The sequence below is a fragment of the Styela clava genome, chromosome 6, assembly GCF_964204865.1.
Source record: "Styela clava chromosome 6, kaStyClav1.hap1.2, whole genome shotgun sequence".
Taxonomy (NCBI): domain Eukaryota; kingdom Metazoa; phylum Chordata; class Ascidiacea; order Stolidobranchia; family Styelidae; genus Styela; species Styela clava.
The window spans coordinates 14,007,376-14,028,530 of NC_135255.1; the positions used below are offsets into that span (position 1 = coordinate 14,007,376).

The following is a 21,155-nucleotide window of genomic DNA, read 5'->3' on the forward strand; positions in this document are numbered from 1 at the left end:
GCATGTTTCATATTTAATTACGCAAATCAAAAACTCAAAAATATTGCGCTAACACATATTTTATTGTGTACCACATGTATACCACAAAGGATAGATTATTTGAAGGCGACTGGCGCATCATTGTTATAAGCCATCGATAGTTTTTACCTTGCGGTAGATTATCTGGATATCTGTCATCGTTTTTATTAGGAGTGTTTATAATACACATGAGTGATATTGTTACATATCTAACCTTGAATTTCAACTAGTTAAGGTATGTAGTGAAATTTATAGGGGTAAAAGTACAAACATAGGCGTGAATTAGTAAAAACAGAATTGATTATAGACTCGGTAAAAACGACATAGACTCGAAATTGAATCAGAGTCCAAAAATTGCCTAGATTCGACTCGAGTCCGGATCAGAATTCCGGCCCATCCCTAGATCTTATTAAATTTTGCATACAAAGTCCATGTGAAACTGTTCTCATACAGCACCTCCTATGTCTTTCGTTCAACAAAGTGAAACAAATATATACAATAATACAGGTTTGACAAACATTTATTGTAAATTAGGTGATAAATCTTCCTTTAAGCTTTAGTTCATCATGACTGCAGTTCTGCCACCGGCCCTGAATTTTATTATACAGCAATTATTGTGTGACAAGGATGTATGCTAGAAAAAGTTTGTAGAGTGGTGGTTCCAAAACCTTTCAGGTGACCCAAATTTTTTAGAACCTTGCGGGTACCCTTTAGCATACCATTTAGGGTAGGCTCAGTGCTTTTACGGATGCAAAATTGAATCACTTGTTTGCAATCGTGACGTTGGTTCAGTTAAGCAAAATAGATGCTAAAACTTGCGACCCAAGTTAATGTTTACATACTAAACGGCATATATATAGTGCTTTTGTGGCTGCAAAATTAAATGACTATTTTGTAATCATGGCGTGAGCAAAATAGATGCCACCAAGTGTTCATGATGTGATACGTTTCTCATATGTACAGTAATTACTATTGAGCAACACTTTACACCAAATATAAAAAAATAAAATAAAATCGGTTCAAGTTTATGCGAGCCATAGCTTGGGAGACGTTGTTGTATAATGGCAGATTAGTACCATAACCATACGTGCAAGATCTCTCGAGAACTCGCATGTTTTTGATTCAGTGAGTCTGCTTTTGAGAAAGAATGCCACTAAACTTGGCTTTTAGTAGATGCCGCACATAATCAAGTTTTACTCACTACAAATGATTAGTTAAGATAAGTTGGCTTACCATCATAAGGCTCTCTTTGCACAGGTATTGGTTTACGGGATGTTTCCCTTTTCAAAACTCTGTTGTATACATAGGGAGCAAACGGTTTTCTGCTCAGATGAAATTCATAACAATTAGACGTCAATGTCTAATCCTAATTGGCGGCATATTGCAGGTGAAAACCATAACTTTAGAACTGATGTTATGGTATTTCGAAAACTAGCAATTACTTTAAGTGGCAGAAAATTCTTCCAGCGCAATTAAAAAAATTGCGCATATCTGCTCTTACATTAAAAATCTAGGACAAGCAGACAGAATGTAAAAGTCATCTTTGAAAACAGCCTTGGATTGATCTGATTTAGGTAAAATTTAAACTGAACCAATTTTTTCTCATCATTCTTCCGTGAAAGTGATCCCTGATATGACTACATTGTTGCACATGATGAGTGAATCTTTTTCTGAAAATATATTACCTTGGAATAAATTTGCCATGACCAGGTGTGACATTAAATTTCCCATTTTGATAAACCACTTTGCCTCTACTTATTGTACATACTGTAACTCCATGGCAAACCATTCCTTCAAATATGTTGAAATCTACGGCTTGATGATGTGTCTTGGCAGATATTGTCCTGTGAATAATTTTTTTTATTACTTTAGACCAGGGGTGTCAAACTCGCGGGCGGCATGCGGCCCCAGAGAGTATTTTTTAGTTGTTTTTATCTAAATGTAATGCATTTTTTTAAACCTTTCAAAGTGAAATTGATCATTCACATAGTATATATACGACAATCTACTGAAAGTAGTTTTGGTAAATTAAATTTTTATTTTGTTTTCAATTTGACCCAATTATGGATACGCCTCAAGCTAGCAAAAGAATAGCAAAAAACTTCAGGCATTATCGAGTCAAAAGCACATTGTTTAATTTGTCACATTTCCATCAGTACAATGAAAGAATACAATACAAGTAGACATTACCAGAATAAGCTTAGAAGTCAATATGACAAATTTAAAGATCAACTTTGAACAGAAAATTTTTTGTGTTTGTATATTATTACCTAGCTACTAGAAAATCAATATCAATCATAACTCAAGCAGTCCTATGCCACATAAATGTCTGGTCCGAAAAGTCGTTATTTGTTTGTTTACTGATCTATACATGCAATGATAAAGGTAATATTTTTGCATTACTGAAATTAATCACACATTCTCAACGATCCCAATTAAATGATGGCCATGGCCCCCCCATAATTTTCAAGAATTCCATTCCTAATCCACCAGTTTTGTGGCATCTTGTCTCGTCAAGCGTGTACACCGCAATACAGATCGTTATGACGCTCCTAGCAACCACTGTTGAGGCTGAGCGGTCTTCCTCATGCATGAAACGGGTAAAGACATGGCTGCGCTCATCAATGACGTCCAATCGCCTTTCTGATTTGTGTGTGCTTCACTGTCACCGTGAAATGGTCACCGAGGAGAAAATAAATCGAGTTGTGTCGAGCATAGTTGGCGGGAAGCGAAGGATGGGCTTTTAATTGGGGCGATGTATTTTACTTATTCAAATTGCGTTGTTAATATTTGTTGTTTCAAATAAAAAATTGTTTATTAATGGATTTTGTATTCACAAAAATCCAGCTGAGTAATTGAATCAGTTTGCTTGGTGACCAACTGTTGTTGTTTTGCGCTTGAAGAACGGTGTTTTAAACCCAATATAATTTCTAAAATTTTCAAATTTGGCCCCCCCCAAAATTTTGGGCTGGCTACGCCACTGTATGAGGCATGCACGCATGTAATATCACAATGTTCCCAATAATTGAAAAAAAAAACATCAAAATTTTCAATATAATATCGGTTCAGTGGGCTCTAAAGAAGGATCCATTCCATCATAGGCCCACTTCATGAAATGAACAATCTACAATGGAAATTGCAACTCAAAATATGAATGCACATTAGCTTGTTATGCCAACGCTAATATGATCTATAGATCTGATATTAATAACTGCACTGCAAACATGGTGCATTCTATGATTACTGACCTTGTTGCTTCAGGATCCCAAATAACAATATCAGCATCTGATCCTACCGCGATAATTCCTTTCCTAGGATAAAGATTGAAAACCTTTGCTGCATTTGTACTTGTTACAGCAACAAAACGATTCTCATCCATCCATCCCGATGCAACACCTTTCTAATTGAAAAAATAGATTCTTGAAATTATCGTAGCTGATAAGAGGAATCTGCATGAACAAAATCTAGCGAATGATTCTGACATAAGAAGATTGAAATATTTTAGTATGTTTGACAGGTTTTACTCAGTACACAAAATAACAAACATATTACAATAATTTATATGGTAAGTTATTATAAACAAGTACAACCTTCAGTAGTGTAATTGCCGTTGTGCTTACAGGCGACACTTTTTAATCGTAAACTCAGATAAATGGTCGAGTTTAAAGAACATTATAGGAATTTACACAAATGACATCAATACAGTCCTAAGTTACCTCCCAGAAAACAGACATTCTGTCCTCAACTCCATTGACACCATTTGGTATTTTTGAAAAATCGTCTTTTCCGGCAGCTTTTTCAGCACCATTGTGACTTGTATTATCAGATCCTGTGCATTCTAAGTCACCACTAAAAGAATGAAACCATAAGAATACGCTTTAATATCTTATAATAAGGTTTTATCTGTTTCAATAAATAAATTTATAACATCATTGATGGCTTGTCATGATATATGAATTTTAAGCAGAGGTTGTGCATGAGCTTCATTCACTATTTAATAAAACGAGATCTTTATGGTAAAATTGAAAGCAACCTTTCAGATTTATCCATTCTGTGATGAGCGCTCTAAAATTAAGAATATAAGGATGAAATGTGAGCATGATTGTTTTAAGTTTTGTATCGGCAATTTAAATGGAGTACTAAGGACAATGGTCAGTTTCAGTGTCACAAACACAAGAAATGATTGTCTTTGGAAATCCTATTATGACAGATTAAATCTAGTGTCTTTCGGGGTGCAGTGCATCATGTATATTTCAAATTTCTACTGTATGACTCATTTTTCCCATCTCTAAACAAATGAATCAACATTTACCTATAGATTTACAGATTAACAACTTTTAAACTTGGCCTATGCCTCCTAATCATTTATGGAATTAGCTGAGGATATTATTAAATATTGCACCATTTTTTCATGCTGGATATGCCTATGGCCATTTCACACCTATTATTAGGTATTACTAAATGAAATACTTGGCAAGCAATTTGATGAGATGTTCAGGTGTCACGCCATGATCATATCTATTGGGTGGCCCAACTATATGTCCTGCAGCGTGACGCCAACATTTGTGCCAACATCTCTCTGTATCATTTGTGAATGATGCTGATATTGGCTCACCAAATACCACCTTTCCTGTGAATATATCAAAAGAAAAAGTCGATCAGTCACCTTCTATTACCATTAGAGCTATGCACTTTGAATCATTTCATGGATCTGTTATGTCTTTTATGCGCATGATCACAATTTATGATTTGATTTTGTAATTTTCGTTCAACATTATTCTTGTAAGCCTGTCATTCAGTAGCTCATAACAAGCGCAATATCATTTGATATATTATTATTCAATATCTGTGTATGAGATAGTATAGGATTTACATATTTATCTTGAGGAGAGGAAAGCCGCTAAAAGGTTTAATCATGTGGCGAACTCAGCCTCTCGTTACCACTTTATGTCAGGTGTGGGATTAGCCAGTCATTTGTTTCAGATGCATGAACTTGATGGTGGAGGAAGCAATAACCGATCAGTGGTTACGTAGACCACCCTGCGGCAGGGAGAAGTCCAGCAATCTTCTCGCACATGGGATTCAAACCTTCAAACCCATGCAGGGTAATCAGAGGTGTGGTTGTCTAACGCTTAGCATGATGCGCCACATTGCAGAGCAAAAAACTATATAAATATAATATTATTTACTGAAAAATTGGTTGCACCTGATGCAGGTATTCAATTCGATTTTAAAATCAACACCAGAGTCCCGAGTACAATTACTACCACAATTGTGATAAAATTTACCGTAGTCTATTCGTTTTCATTTGATATGGATTTTTTGGGTAAATGTGTCCTGCTAACTAACATTGACTGAAACTGCTTCCAGTCAACATTTAACTGTTATTTCTAGCCTCGGGCATTTGCTTTGGATAGAGTTTTCATACCTTCTGGCAAAGTAGCTATAACCTTGCCTTGTACAAATACTTAAGTGAATAGCATATTTTTTACAGTTATTACTGCAAATACAATATACCAGCACCTACCTTCTCGTCTCGCTCTAGAAATTGCATCTGCAGATGGAATAGTCATGCAATGTACAATATAAACTGGGCAATTCACCTGGAAAATTTTTTTGTGAATGAATTATTTGAATGTTTGAAAGTTATAGCAAAAAAACTTCAAATCATACTGTACAATATTTGCAATCATTATACATCTTGTCACTGCCTCTGATTCAACATCTGGCCCTCGACATAATTCATGCCCCTCTGGTCCCAAGATTCCTAGATCGTGCATCCTTTTTTGCTCCTGTAATGAACAATTTATTAAAGTTTTAAACAAGTTATTCACAAATCTTTATCCCCATTTTCCTAGTGTGCTCACTGGTGTTTCGTCGCCATGTTCCAGTAAAGTAGGCTATTAATTAACTGCAATAGAGTAGGGACCAAGTTGCACATGTGTGAATGTAACAGTTTTATGAGTGCATGGGCATAAATCTTTTTTACGATGAAAAACTGGTTTAAATGGAATTGCAAATGAAAATTTGATAATTTGATTTTCATTTAAAATCAACTTTTGATTGGCAGTGAATAAAGTTTCAAAACAACTTGGCAACAACCATTGGTTCCAGATAGTATAATAAATCTTTTTTGTTATTTCGAGCATTTTTTTCGTGTTGATCGTGTTGACTGAGTGTAATTCGAATATTCCACAAGAAATTGACTTTTTCTTTCAGAACAATTTTATTCAACATCCTTAAATACGCTACAAAACAGCAGTTATTTATGATAGCATGAGTGGAAATTTCAAAAAGATACCAACATAATATATCACAGCTCCATTCTCAGCATGCATCTGTGCAAGTGCTCCAGTCTTTCTAATATGAACATATGCTTGATACAATTCATCATCTTCTAACATAAGTCGATCTTTATATGCCATGAACATTTTGAATGAATTTACACCGTGATCAGCAACCAGAGATGACATTTCTTCTTTCACCTTGAAAAATGAAACAGCAATAGGTGAGCAATAGGTCAATATAATAAAAACTACCTGAATAATTTAGAACCCCTTGTGTGGGCCCAGATATTAATCTTTTTGGACACACAGTTTATAAAGGTTCAGATTTAAGTATTTTGTAATTGGTGTAAATCGTACATTTTATTCTTATCAGGGCATTCTTGTCTTATTAGATTTTTATAATGAGTTTCCTTATCCCATGAAAGTTTTATAGCAAACAAAATTCCATAACATACATACACAAGAGTCGCAACTTATTTCAAAAGAGTTATTTTTAAAAATGATCCGAATTGTTGTTATGATCAATGTCTTGTCTTACAATGTCTTACCTGGTCACTCCACCATGTGATGACGACATGTAAGGAATAATCACAACAAACTTGGGGATCAGCCCAACTTCTCCATTTATGATATGCTTCAAGCAGTGAAACTCCTTTTTTGTCTAAGACAAAATCTATAATCATTGTTGTGCCACCAGCCAGTGCAGCTCTTGTACCAGTATAAAAGTCATCCACTGCCTTCAAAATGAATACAGTTTGTTAAATATGACAGATGACTATAGAATTTACAATGTATCATTTTGGATCAAAACCAAACTGAAATCAAATTGCGGTAAATTCTAAAAAGGTTAGACAATTCCTGTCAGATGCAATAAAGCTTTGTATGAGATTAAAATCAAAAACATTAATTCAAAACATACTATTGTCCCCATACAAGGATATTGCATGTGTGTGTGAGTATCAATTCCTCCTGGCATAACAAGTTTTCCAGTTGCGTCAATGATATGAACATCATTTGGTACAGTCAAATTGTTGCCAACCTATAATAATACTAATCATATTATTCTCATAATCTCGCTGTAAAATACTCCAATTCAAATGAAATTATTTTTTGCAAACATAACTTTCTTGATTTCATATTTTAATAACCAATTACAAAACCAACAATCGAAAATTTCAGTATCTAAAAATTTATCTTTTGTTTTTTTAATTATACTCTTCTAAAACCAAGCAAACATGTTATTCCAATAAAAATTATTGATTTCCTCTTTTTTCAAAATCAGTAAACCCTATTGTAGAAATCATGTGAAGGGAAATCGAGAATTTGTAGCGAAATAAAAATCTATTTAGTTCGCATATCAGCTCTAGTAAAGCTACCTGTTTAATAATTCCATCTTCAACATAAACATCAGCATAAAATGATTGATCATCATTGACAACTTTCCCTCCTTTGATCAATAGTTTGGTATTAAGGGATATAGACATGATTGTGTTAATAATATCTTAGTCTAACAAATATAGGAAATGAGAGAGATGATGCAAGACTACAAATTGAAGCACTATCATACAATTTACAGAAATCTCCTGTATCATCAGTTTGTTCAATATATAGGTAGGATATATTTCTGAAAAATGCCTGTTTTTGCATGGTTAGAATCAAGCTCCTTCATATATGTACATGATGCTGGCTGTCTCGTTCACATAAGTTATTAATGAGGATGTCTTGGGACTCTGACATCAGACAGAGTATCAAAGTATTGATTGAAAACAAAAACGTTTACATTGCCTTGGGTCTAAATATGATAGCAGTTTTACTTATTTACTAAGTTAGTAATTGAAGTTTTTGTATTCTCGTTTGGAACAAAACTGCTGATACCTTATCATATTTCTAGCTATCTGCACACTAAACCCACGTGCTATATCTTATTAGTATGATATCAAGACTTCACCATAATGTCAGCTCATGCTAAAAACCGGTGAGAAATTGCCAGCTAGTCCAACAGCTAATCTTAAAACCCCAAAACAAACAAGACTCAACATTATATGTCTACTTTAATTTATTTCAAGCAAATTTCATCGTTGATGTAAGCATAATAAACCAGAGAAAATGAGACAATATGAATTAAGTCACAAAGTTCACTTTATAATGTTTGGCATTATTGTACCAGTGTGAAATGACCAAACTTGACAAATTTGAACAAAAGTTTAATTGCATGTACTGTAAACAAATGGAACATAATATTTTAATTTGAAACAGAAAGCATTTCTTGAAACATGATCACAGAAAAACAAAGCGGCAATAATTATTTTTCAATTACAATATTTAATTAATGGCCATAATTGATATTGCACAAAAACTAAATAATTTCATAGTTCAAAAAACAACAGTATTATTTTTATTAGGTGATGCACTGGTTAAAATTTAAAAAAAAATTGAAATCAAAGTTGTGGTTTTGTGTCGAAAACGTTATATATGCAACATTATATAATATAAATTCAGTATTACATTGAACAGCTCTACTACGCAATTTATATATTCATCTGATTGGTTTAATGTAACTGTCGAATGAAGACAAAATTTTTTGTTCTGGATAAATAAAAATTAATTAGAAAACTGTATAAACAAATTTTTGTAACATTCAGAAATAGTACAAGCATATTTATCGATAATTCGCTTGTCCAACTCTATTTTTATTTTCATGCAATAGATTGTTCCAGAACCCCAGATATGTGTATTTATTCTTACATGCCCAAAATTCATATCAATCATTATTCATTTAGAAGAAAAAATTTGATTTCGGAATGACAGAAAGACTTAATTAAACACAACAGTGAAGAATTTATGTGGACGTTAATTTATATTTTTACATCTTAATCAACCAAATCAAACTGTTTGAAATAAACTACAAATGAAAACATGATTCAACATTTTATCTAACAAAAACAATGCAACATTGAACAATATAATTTGATTAGTCTATCTAACATAAGTTGAGTTAAAAGATTGTTTATTCTAGAGTCCTAACCGTGTATAATGGATCAATTACCACAAAATTTAAGTGAACTTCACTCCAAAAGTAGACATTTTTTATAAACGAAAAATAGTTATGAAGCAGATGCTATTTTGCAAGCACGGAATGAAAAAAAGCATGAAGGCATTATGGTTTTTGTTAAATGAAGTGGGCATTTTCATAGCAAATTGTGTCGAAAAATCAAAAGTAAAATGGCTAAAGTGGATGACATTGAACTGAATTTTCAACCTTGAGAAGATTGACTATGGGTACAGATTAAATCTTAATGTTGTTCAACGGGGAACATGAAAAATCAAAAAAGCATATTGTCTTATGACCTAAAAACACATTATATGATTCTAAATTTGCTACAATTTTGGTAAAGTGTTACAATGGACAGCAAAAATACAATGCAATGCGTAAATGACATTTTCAATAAATTCATGTTTTCTATAGTCAACTACAAGATGCTAGACTAGATATACAAAGTGATATTAGCCTCATCAAAATCATTTGTGTACAAAAAACTTGTTCAAAATATATAGGATTTAAAAGTCAGACACCAAGCAAGCAAAATCCTCAACAAAAAGTAAATAATTGCACACCAAACTACATCTATTATAATGAACACACAGATGAATAGCACACCTATTTTTGGTTGTTTTGCAATAGATTATGAATTGTATATAATTAAGGTAACAGTAGCGTTTTATAGAGGTACAACATATTCAAGGCAGTATTTTTTGTTTTTTTTTGAGCTATGTGCATCAAGCATTTACATTACGACAAATAAATGGCAAAAATACAGATTAGTGATTGTTCAACAAATAGTGCAGATGAAGGTAAATATATTCTGACAAATCTCAAGTAATTCAAAAATTTATTTTAGGCTACTCCTTAAAATTGGTCAACTTGAACTAACCTGAAAATATATTTTTATGGGTGTAAATGGCATTTCCTGCCATGTAAAACCAGGTTCAGGCATTTTAGAATTGTGCAAACAATATTACAATATTACTGGTAGTACAGCGATATGCAAATATTTGTCAAAAGGACAAATGAAGCAAAACTGCTTGCAATAAATCCAATGAAATTATTGAGCAAATCTAAATTTTATACCATTCTCATTATTCCATAACTAATTCATGACTAAATGTGTTAGGTATACAAAAAATCTCTACATAACAAAGGCAACTGATTTATATTTAGTTTTCATCGCTGAGACAACCTATCTAAGGCCCTTTTTATACATAAAGCACTACTTACTACATAACATTTTTACATTATTTCAGCATTTCAAAATTATAGCTTTGGACGGTACATGAAATTTACATTTGATTTGATAAAAACACAATTCAAACACACAACTTAAGTCCGGCGATGGCATAATTGAAAAGGCAAAATTATATTGGAATTTGGAATATCTGGTCTAATGCTGAACTACCAAAATATACAGCGCTTGATTAAAACAAACTGAAGGTAGATCTGCCACCTGGTGGCGCCATAACTCTTGTAGAAGGATGTGTTGAATCATTGGCCAGATTGACATGTTGCCCTGAAAGAAATCCAAACGAAATAATAATTTAAAATTCATGAAGTTTGCCGAAATGCATGATAGTTTGGGGTTAGACAGGATTACCCCTATTCAGAGAAGAAATTCAACGTCTTTGATTACTATATTCAGCATACATATCGATAAAATCATGCTTTCGCCTCTATCAAGTTGCAGTAGAATATAGAATTCTCAAACTACTACAGCAGGTTTCTATAAAACTGTTATTCCTATCAGTTGCATAAACGTAATGGGTAGATGAAACTTTAAGATGAGAGTCCTCTAACAAAACTAGTCTAATACAGGACCTGCAACTGCAGATCCCTGCAAGGTAATCAGAGCTTCGAAGTCAAATGTGTTTGAAATGCTTAAAAGCATGTTTGTCCAATAGTAAAAAAAACACATGCTGTAATTCGGTCATCACTCCAGGTTGGATATGGCATGTTCACGTGTATGGGCGTTGGGTAAGCTACTTTGCGATAGCAAGGATTCTAGCAATCCTCTCACCCAATGCGATTTATACACAAGCAAGATAAAATGTTCCTACCTCCTGCACCAATAGAGGTGGCGTGGTGCAAATTGCGAGATCTTGGAGTATCGGGAGTTTTAGGTACCCCATTCTCATCAGGTAGTGTCGCTACTGGTCCTATAATAATGTATAATTCATTTAATATTTATCACTCAATTTAGTATAGTACTGAACCAAGTATGGTACTTGGCTGTGTAATAAAAACCTTGATTTTCAAAATTTGCTTAAAATTAGAAGCACGACTTCATGATTTCATATTTAAATGATGTTCGATTAAAATTTGTCTTAGTACTTTTAATTTGAATCTTTTTATTTTATAGGAATCCATAAACTACTTCTGCAAAACCCAAAATTTCACATTTGAGGTTAGCAGTCAATGTAGGACTAAATGTCATGGCTCACAAGTCATGTTTGAAAATCTTTGCCAAGTGTAAATCATCCTGGCTGCTCAGACTTCAACAGCTAAGTCATTGTTGACTTGCAAGAAAGTCGATGGTGAGACAAACATGCATAAAGAACTGAAGTCTGACTAATATATAACTGGTTTTAAGTTTGTTTGAAGACACTTAAGCCATTGTTTTCATTACTGACCTGTGTATGGCTCTCTTTCCACCTTTACTGGATCATGAGTTTTCTGTCTACAATCGATTTTCTTGTACACATATGGAGCATAAGGTTTTCTGAAAAGAAACGATTATTTAACAGTGACAGAAGTAGAAACAAATCCAAAAGTTAAGAATCAAATTGATTTTACAAACTGCCATTCACTAAATTAGCTGACTGGCACCGTGGTTCGTGGATCCAATTACGCTGTCATCACAGGATAGAGATCACCAAGTTTAAGACTGATGTCCTTCAACTTACCCAGAGTGTGATAAATTGGGTTCGCAATATTCACGTCTTTCCAGATATATTAAACCCCCCCTAACATATCATTGAAATATTTTCATAGTCATTTGATATGAAAGTGTGAAAAATATTGCGTAAAAATTGTAATAAATTGTCGTCGCCAAAAAAACCATTAGCATCGTTTTATTCTTCAATGCATTATCATTAAGTTTTAAGAGACTAATCAATCATCATACAAACTTCTGTAACCGAGCGCAAATTAACTTTGCCACACATTATCATAAACTTTAGAAAAGAAATTTGAATGCAACGCACCAGCACATGTTCAAAATAAAGGTATGGAAATCTTCAGTATCAACGGCACAAAGCATGTTACTAACTCGAGAAACATTACTAAAAGTATTATCCAGGCTCTGAGGTTGGCGCATATTGCTAAGTGTTAAGAAGACACTTGCTATCGCTTTCTGTTTCCCCTGAGTTGGTTCGCAAGTCCCCTGGGAAATAATTATGTGCGAGAGGATTGCTGTACTTTTTGTCGCGATAGTTGGTTTACAAAGCTGGTCAATTTCGACATCCTCCACCATCAAGTCCGTGCATCAGAATCAAGTAACTGCTTAATTATTCACATAACCTACATAGACCTGTCATTAGAGGAGAGTTTGTGGTTTACTATACAATTACCGAAATTTATCTCCCCTGGTATAATTTACCTGGGAATAAATTTTCCATCTCCAGCAGAAACATTGAATTTGCCATCTTGATAAACAATTTTTCCTCGACTTATTGTACAGAGAGTCACTCCATGACAAACCATTCCTTCAAAAATGTTAAAATCAACAGCTTGGTGATGAGTCTTTGCAGAAATAGTTCTAAATAAAAAAAAATGAAGACATTGAAATAAAGGAATTACTTGTGAACTTGTGATGTTACGTTACAAAACTTTGATATTCACGTTGGGGTATAGGAAGGCAGTATAAAGGTTGAAAAATGACCAGTATCTTTCCATCATAAGTGTGTTGGCATGTTTATACTATAGTCAAAAACGATGACAGAGTCGAATTTTCAAACTGACCTGTGTCTGAGTAAATTTTGGTTTTCTCTGAATCGAGGTCGAAGTTGAAATTTCAGACTTTCAATAATGATAATGGAAATATTTTTACAAAACTCAAAAATCATCAGGTTTACTAAGCGTTTTTAACATTCTGATAAACGAACCCACATTTTCGCTATCAAAATTTGATTCTTTCATAGTTTGAAGCTGGAAACAGGGACAAGGTTTTTAAAACTAAGAGTTAAGAGTCTAAATTAAAATTTTCGTCAACCCACAGTCTATTTTTCTGTTTCAAATTTGACACTAGTCAAATGATTTCAGTATGTATTAGCGAACAATAAAGTAAATATTGCATTTTTAAATTCTCTCAAAATGTAACTTATCAAAATATAAATACATATGTTACTTTTCCATATAAAATAAGAAATCTTGATATCCCAAGGCGACAAGACTTCTGACTGAAGTTGAGTGGAAACATCACAAAAATTTAATCCTCAGAAAATTTCAATAGGTCAAACTCAAAATAGTTGTACTATATTATTTGAAATCATAAAAAAGTTTGAGAAAATGTAAAAATCAAATAAACTTGTGATAAACCTTGTAGCTTCTGGATCCCAGACCACAATATCAGCATCCGAACCAACAGCTATTACTCCTTTACGTGGATATAAGTTGAATATCTTTGCAGCATTTGTACTTGTAACTGCTACAAAACGATTTTCATCCATTTTTCCAGAAGCAACACCTTTCTGTAATTCAATATTTAATAAGATATGATTATAGGAGCAAAATTTTGAGCAATATTCAACAAATTGAAATAGTTTAAAATAACAAATGCAATATTTGGGTTCCATAAATTTATTTGGAAATAAAAACACACCGTATGTAATTCCTATACAATAAACATGAGAGCTCAAATATATGAACAAGAAGGCCAAAACAAAGTAGTACAGCATACAGGTATGTAATCATTTACAGAAGACTGCTGGTACGGCAGTCTTCTCGTTTAGCTTGACCACCAGATAGCAACGATCATGAACGTGGAACCGCCACAAAGTGCGAAGTTTTACATTTGATGACTTCAGCGCACATGAAAACAAAAGTAATAGCCTCCTGGCGACAACAACAATCTTCAACCACTAGACGGAATGTGTAATTTGACAATTATAGGGGGGAATTCAGACGTTCACTGACTTAACAATTTCTTTTGCTCTACCTGTTGCGACTTTTTCAAAGTCCATCCACCTTAAAGTTGGATTAGGCAGTGGAATAGAGGATAGTATTATTGTTGAAAATCAAGCTTTTGACTCGCATGAGTACAATTTTATTGTGCCATCATAATGATTTCAATCACAACTTTGCAAAAACCGATATTAGAAAATTTTTGGGTTGGTCTTTAATGTGACGAATTGCGTGATGTCAGTTTTCTTTTTCGAAATGGGAAATTGATCGCTTGAGAATTCGATTTAGGGGTAACAACAGTTAAAAGTTCGGAAACCACCAATCTATAGGTTCATTTCATGTGCAACACAATTGTTAACTATCTTCAAAAAAAGTCCAACCTCTCCAATCAATTCTATACATGCCGTGATGCCTCAGAAATTTGTTATTAAACGTTTGACAATTACAGCTCATAGCGATTGTGCTGCATAAAATCTATTTAAAGTCCAAGATATGTGTGTAAAAGCATAATGATTCCAATATTTTTCCACTTGTGATATTTAAAGAAATTATGGTTGTTTCAAATCAAGATAATGTTAAGATAAAGTGAAGGTATACAAATATCCACAAGAACACAAAATGTGAGACAATTACGTCATCTTCCGCAGAAGACATTAAATAAAATGGATTTGTGGCTGAACCTGGAGAACAGACACTCTACCCTGGTATATATATTTATTGTATCTCATATGAATTATTTATCAACTCTTTGCATCAGGAATTCGTAAAAGAAAATAAATATTTGAATGATGTAATGGAAACACTTTTTAGCATCGCATAAATGGCCAAATAAAGACAATGTTAAATTCTTGCAAATAGATTACTTAAAGATTAAAGTCAGGCCAAATTTGAGGACTTCAAATGAATTTCATATATAAGCCAAAGATAGTGTGCACTAAATTAGTGTTAAGCAAGCTGTACATTTAACATAGTCTAGATCCTCATGCACAATATAACAAAATTCCATGGTTTGATTAAGGTCAGCGACCAACACAGGTATTATTTACCTCCCAGATAACTGACATTCGATCCTCGACACCATTCACTCCATTGGGAATTTTAGTGAAATCATCCTTGCCGAGAGCTTTTTGATTTCCACTGAAAGTGCAATTATCAGTGCCAGTGCATTCCAAATCTCCACTGTAAAAAGAAAAAGACTTTGAGAAACTGTATAAAGTAGGATTATCTAATTTCAAAGGGGAAATCCTAGAATATTCTCATATAGTTACAGATACCGGTAGATATGATAGACTACTGGACTATCTGTCCACGCATAGGAGTACAATGAAACAAAAGTAATAGCAGGCTATTAAGTTGATAAATGATATATAACAGAATTCCAATCAATAGGTTAAAAGTCCTAAACTTTTCATGAATAAAATATTCGAAATTTAGTTAACTAATAAATAGTACATCTTACTAAGCAAATAAAATCAATCACAGTTACATAGGAATTGATAGAAAATCAAATCAAAAAGTAGGTACAGAAAACTGTCGAAATTCTATTATTGACAGCTAATTATTCAAGGTAATCCACGTTCACATATAGATACAAAATTTCTGCATAGTAAAAGGCAAACTAAATACAAAACAACTGGCTGTTTCAATATATCTCTTGAACATATTGCGCATGCATATTGAATATGCATTTATGCAACTCCCTATAATATTACATAGGCTATATAAAGGATATTTTCATCCTCGAGATCAATGCCTCTGTCAATGTCAGTTGATTTCTAAAGTTATGACATATTATTTTCAGCATTAGGTTTATATTATTTAAAAATGAGTAACTACCTATTAAAAATATATAAGTAATTGACTGAAGTAGCTAAACAAGAAAACAATGTCGAATTGTCTATATTACGATTCTTCTTTTTACTGAACCAATAAAATAGTCAAAAAGTAGTCTAATAAAAAAAACATAAAGATTAATCCAAGATTAACAAATGCATAGAGGAATGAACGTTGTGTTTTTGAGATGTAAAAAAACTCACTTAGCTAGTAAATCCATGAGATATCCAGGTGTTGTTGTATCAGGTCTCAGTGGTGGACCCATTACATGTCCTGCTGCATGTCGCCAGCATTTATGCCAATAGTGAGTACCATCTGTGCCTAGGCAAGCAGCAATCGGTTCACCGAAGACAACTTTCCCTGCGCAAAGATATCAAAATGATCATCTGTTTGACATACATATTGCACTTCAAATATTGTTACTTTTGCTTTCAATATAAGCAAAATGTATGAATTTTATGTCATATTATTCTTGATTGTTTAAACTAAGGCTTTCCCAACTAGGTGTCCCGACCCCCATGGTGGTTCGCGAAAGAGCTCAATGCTGTAATATTTATTTGACAATAACTCATGTTAGAGAACCTAATTTCAATCACAAATTTGGAACCAGAACTGAGACCCACCATCGCCAAAACAGAGCTGAAAATTCGGTCTTTTGTGTGAGAATACGCAAGAATATCAGTTTTATTAAAGGTATTTTAGGATTATTTTTTTTAATTTTTGCCATAATATTGAATTTTAAGTAATTTTAGTTCCTGATGTCGCAAAAAAAAATTTGGACGTGCTAAGTGGCTCGTGATGGAAAAAGTTTGAAGAACACTGGTTTAAACAATATAGTCTTGTACTTATGATAGAAGCACAGTATTAAACACGACCATATTTCCCAGTAAACACGACCATAATCCCCAGAAATTGTACAAAACAATAAATTTTTAAACTGAACTCTGCGTAAATCTTTTAGACGAATAATCAGAGAAATTGGATGCCGTGGAATCGCCGTGAAAGAATCCGTCGCACACCGGATTATATTGCAAACAAATTGTGTGACCTTATATCCCCTGAGAAGCAAGCATCGCTACCTGTGTACAAATAAACATTGCAAACTTTATACAAACAATTTTAGCCTCATTTACCTTCTCTTCGTGCCCTTGCTATGACCTTTGCCGATGATTTACTCATCACATGTACTATATACATTGGACAATTGACCTGCAAGTAAAGAAAATATTTATGATTTTATTACCTGTATTAGCTAATTATAGATGTCATATGCCATTAATAATAATCCCTTAATAATATTTTGATAATTCGAGTATCTGCCGATTCTGAGTATCAACCACCAAAGCGAATTGATGATATTCAGAATTTTTAACACTTACTCAAGTGATTCAAAAACAAATCTTTAATTTACATTTTAAAAATATTATATTTTGATATGAGTTTGTTGCGTTTTCTGTGCCAAGCAATAACACGTGCAAGTCTTAGGAACATGATAATTTAAAGTCACTAAATTCAAACAAGTCAGTAAATAATATTAATATAATTAGCAAAGCTTGATGTCGGACTCTTGACAAAAAGTGGTAAGAAAAGTGAGAGTGGAGTTGCCAATTTCATCAATGAAAAGGAGTTACCCGATTTGAAATCATGATTGCCCTCAAAACAGCTTCTGCTTCTACATCTTCAGGTCTACATAATTCATGACCTTCTGGTCCTGTGATACCAAGTTCAAGCATTCTCTTTTGCTCCTAAAAATATTAGCAATTTGAGAAAAATAAAAATTAGCATATCATCCCAGAATCACAGAAGATAACAAATCCACTGGATAGCCACAGTAACGATCGTTGCTGATGACTATTTTTATATATTTATAGGAATATTGATTTTATGAACAAAAACTTCAGATCAAAATGCATAGCGACATATTATAAATAGCCGCAATTAATAACATTTGTTCAAAATTAAAAGAGAACACCTCATTTCATTCGTTCATTCGAGTTCACAGAGTGCGACATAAAAAAAGATATAGTAATACATTGTTGTTTTATTATTCCTACTGACATGAACTATGTAAATTTGTCTCTTGAATGAAATTTAACTATTGTGCAATATTATGTGATATATTGCACGATAGCTCAGTTTTATGAGAAACATGCCAAACAATATACTAAATTGCAAGTACTAACTTACTAAAAGTCACAAGAGGGAAATTGAAAATATAACAATAATAATCTTACATGAGCGATTACGTCTCCATTTTCTGCATGCATTTGGGCAATCGCACCAATATTTCTACATTGCTTATATACTTCATACAAATCATGATCAGGTAACATGAAGACATCTTTATATGCCATGAACATTTTGAATGAATTCACACCATGTTCTTTCACTAAAGTTGCCATTTCCTCTTTCACCTGTGTATTGAATGGAAAAAATAAAATTAGAAAACAAAAGAATCATTTCCTCATTACTAAGGTAGATGCCAAGTCTAAATGAAGAGTTCAGGGTATTTATATATCACGAATAATTTAATAAAAATGCAATGGTTTAGCTTAACAGCGTATTAATATTAAGTCATAAACCTTCAATGGATTGGACAAATAAAATTTCCAAATGTTTGTTAACACAATGCCAGAGACAGAGATTTACAGACAACTGTAAATGAGTAAATCTGCATAGGAATCAATTAGCAAGATAAAAAATAGCAAGATAATCAAGATAAAAAAGAAAATCAGTTTACTTAAATCATCTGCAGAATGGAATGAGAGTCTCCGAAGTTTGCATGCGAGATAACTATGACTAATTCGAAGTTTTTATAAACAAAGGTGTGGCCCAGCATACGAAAAAAAATACATTGCAAAAATACAAATCGAATAATTAAGATATAGCTGCCAGAGCATGAGTAAACATAATATATATGATGCAATAAAAATATGAATTTCTTTCTCACTTGCTCACTCCACCAAGTTACTCCAACATGAAAAGAATAATCACAGCAAACTTTTGGATCAGCCCAACCTCTCCATTTGTTGTACGCTTCTATCAATGAAACATTTTTCTGGTCCAAAACAAAATCTAATATCATTGTCGTACCTCCAGCAATTGCCGCTTTTGTTCCAGTGTAAAAATCATCAACGGCCTGGAAATATAGTACCAAAATGTTTTTTTTTAAAAGTTTTTCAATTTTAACACTTTAGGTGCTCGGAATCTCAATCAGAAGGTCATTATATACACATCTATATATACATAGTGAACAACTCGATATCCAAGATGCAATGTCCCCAAAATAGGATATAGGAATTGCAGCAGCGAAGCGAAAAGTTAGCTTTTTTATACACCTAAAGGCATTGCACCGAAAATCAAAACCAATTGAATAGAATGAGAGGTTCATCTTTTGCATGAACTAATACATTTACTCAATAGTGGATAAATTTATCAAGCGAATATTTTACAGTTCAAAAAAGATAATGCATATTAAGAAATATCACTCAGAAATAAAATATAACAAACCAAACAAAATACAATCTACAACACACTCACACGATGCCCCATAAAAGGGAGTTGCATATGTGTATGTGTATCTATTCCTCCCGGCATGACCAATTTTCCAGTGGCATCATATTCTTGTGCACCTCCAGGAATCATCAGACCTTTTCCAATCTTGGAAGTTGTAAAATAATTTTGAGATGATAAGGACCATACAATTAATTTTTCACAAATGCAGACTTATTTACTAAATTGGCTTTGAAAATGAAAAAAAAAATACTAAAACTGCATTGAAGGGTCATTGGAAACATATCATATAATACTTAAAGTACTTATTATTTAGTATGAAATGTAGTCATACTTGTTGAATGATTCCATTTTCAATATAGATATCCGCTTCAAATGTTCGATCTGCATTGACAATCTTTCCTCCTTTGATCAATAGTCTCGAGTGTGAAGCTCCAGCAGACATTTTTAATTCCACTTTATACTACCTATGTACCAAACTTGAATAGCTTAAGTCAGAAAGTGTAAACACAATGAAGTATTATTTGTCTATTAACCCTAAATTTGCTTCAAACAATAGATCTATCAAATATGAACTGATATGAGTATTCAGTATTCCTGTTATATTGACCTTTTAATATGGCAGTAATATGTCTACCATAGTATTACATATAACGAGAACACAATTTTTGTTCTCTTATTTTTATTTCAACTTATTACTTTACACCAGTATTAGCTATGTCTGTATGTTATTATAAAGTCCGGAAGTACAGTATTACAGCAGAAAAAAATCACCCCAAAATTCATATATTTCACCACACAAATGCATAATAGAATATATTGATAACTGCTTCAAGTTGTTTTCATGCATTGGGCCTATTCTCTCATGATATGCTTTATTGCTATATTTAGTAGTTGTGACCTAATTTCTCCAGTAAACTTTTTCCCTATAGGATAGGATAGGATTTACATATTTATCTCGGGGGAGAGGAAAGCCGATAAGACGGCTTATCCATATGGCGAACCACGGCCTCTCGTCCGGTTACCATTCCAAGTCGGGTATGGGTTTAGTTTTACTGTATTGTTTGTTTTCGGAAGCATGGACTTGGTGGTGGAGGAAGCCGTAACCGACCAGCGGTTACGTGAACCACCCAACGACGGCGAGGAGTCCAGCAATCCTCTCGCACATAACCATCCCTGCATGGGATTCGAACCTGCGAACCCACGCAGAGTAGTTAGAGGTGCGGTGGCGAGCGTATTCCTAACGCTTAGCCCGTTACTGGTATAAAGTTATTTCTGTAATTAGATAATTGAGTGGTGTGACATGAAAGCATCAGTGCACTCAAATCTGC

General features: G+C 33.3%; 2 protein-coding genes across 3 annotated transcripts; both read right to left on the reverse strand.

The window, feature by feature from the left end:
• Positions 1-522: 522 nt before the first annotated feature.
• Positions 523-7,840, reverse strand: LOC120331030 (dihydropyrimidinase-like). 2 transcript variants are annotated; one of them, XM_039398047.2, is made up of 12 exons: positions 7,682-7,839; positions 7,225-7,344; positions 6,854-7,042; positions 6,324-6,503; positions 5,697-5,810; positions 5,546-5,621; positions 4,489-4,648; positions 3,735-3,867; positions 3,267-3,418; positions 1,704-1,862; positions 1,252-1,340; positions 523-608 (listed from the first exon to the last, which is right to left on the reverse strand). In XM_039398047.2, the coding sequence occupies exons 1-12, from the start codon at positions 7,787-7,789 to the stop codon at positions 583-585; spliced, it is 1,506 nt and encodes a 501-aa protein (XP_039253981.2). In that variant the 5' UTR covers positions 7,790-7,839; the 3' UTR covers positions 523-582. The 2 variants fall into 2 exon arrangements, with proteins under 2 accessions (XP_039253981.2, XP_077969747.1); XM_078113621.1 differs by lacking the exon at positions 523-608 and adding an exon at positions 652-889 and having other exon boundaries at positions 7,682-7,840.
• Positions 7,841-9,221: 1,381 nt separating this feature from the next.
• LOC120331016 (dihydropyrimidinase-like) lies at positions 9,222-20,333 on the reverse strand. The gene is made up of 13 exons (XM_039398033.2): positions 20,159-20,333; positions 19,852-19,971; positions 19,262-19,450; positions 18,546-18,725; positions 17,943-18,056; positions 17,445-17,520; positions 16,515-16,671; positions 15,525-15,657; positions 13,894-14,045; positions 12,956-13,114; positions 11,988-12,076; positions 11,415-11,513; positions 9,222-10,870 (listed from the first exon to the last, which is right to left on the reverse strand). Exons 1-13 carry the CDS (start codon positions 20,267-20,269, stop codon positions 10,779-10,781), a joined length of 1,671 nt encoding a protein of 556 aa, XP_039253967.2. The 5' UTR covers positions 20,270-20,333; the 3' UTR covers positions 9,222-10,778.
• Positions 20,334-21,155: the final 822 nt, after the last annotated feature.

Bases quoted from the DNA above. Each gene is read 5' to 3' on its own strand.
- LOC120331030 (XM_078113621.1), bottom strand. From the start codon at position 7,789: ATGTCTATATCCCTTAATACCAAACTATTGATCAAAGGAGGGAAAGTT. The intron at 7,345-7,681 runs GTAGCTTTACTA...GTATTATTATAG, and splicing joins AAGATGGAATTATTAAACAG to GTTGGCAACAATTTGACTGT. The intron at 4,649-5,545 runs GTAGGTGCTGGT...ATATATTCACAG, and splicing joins TTCTAGAGCGAGACGAGAAG to GAAAGGTGGTATTTGGTGAG.
- LOC120331016 (XM_039398033.2), bottom strand. From the start codon at position 20,269: ATGTCTGCTGGAGCTTCACACTCGAGACTATTGATCAAAGGAGGAAAG. The intron at 12,077-12,955 runs GTAAATTATACC...GTTTCTTTTCAG, and splicing joins GATGGAAAATTTATTCCCAG to AAAACCTTATGCTCCATATG. The intron at 10,871-11,414 runs GTAGGAACATTT...GATTTCTTTCAG, and splicing joins CACCTCTATTGGTGCAGGAG to GGCAACATGTCAATCTGGCC.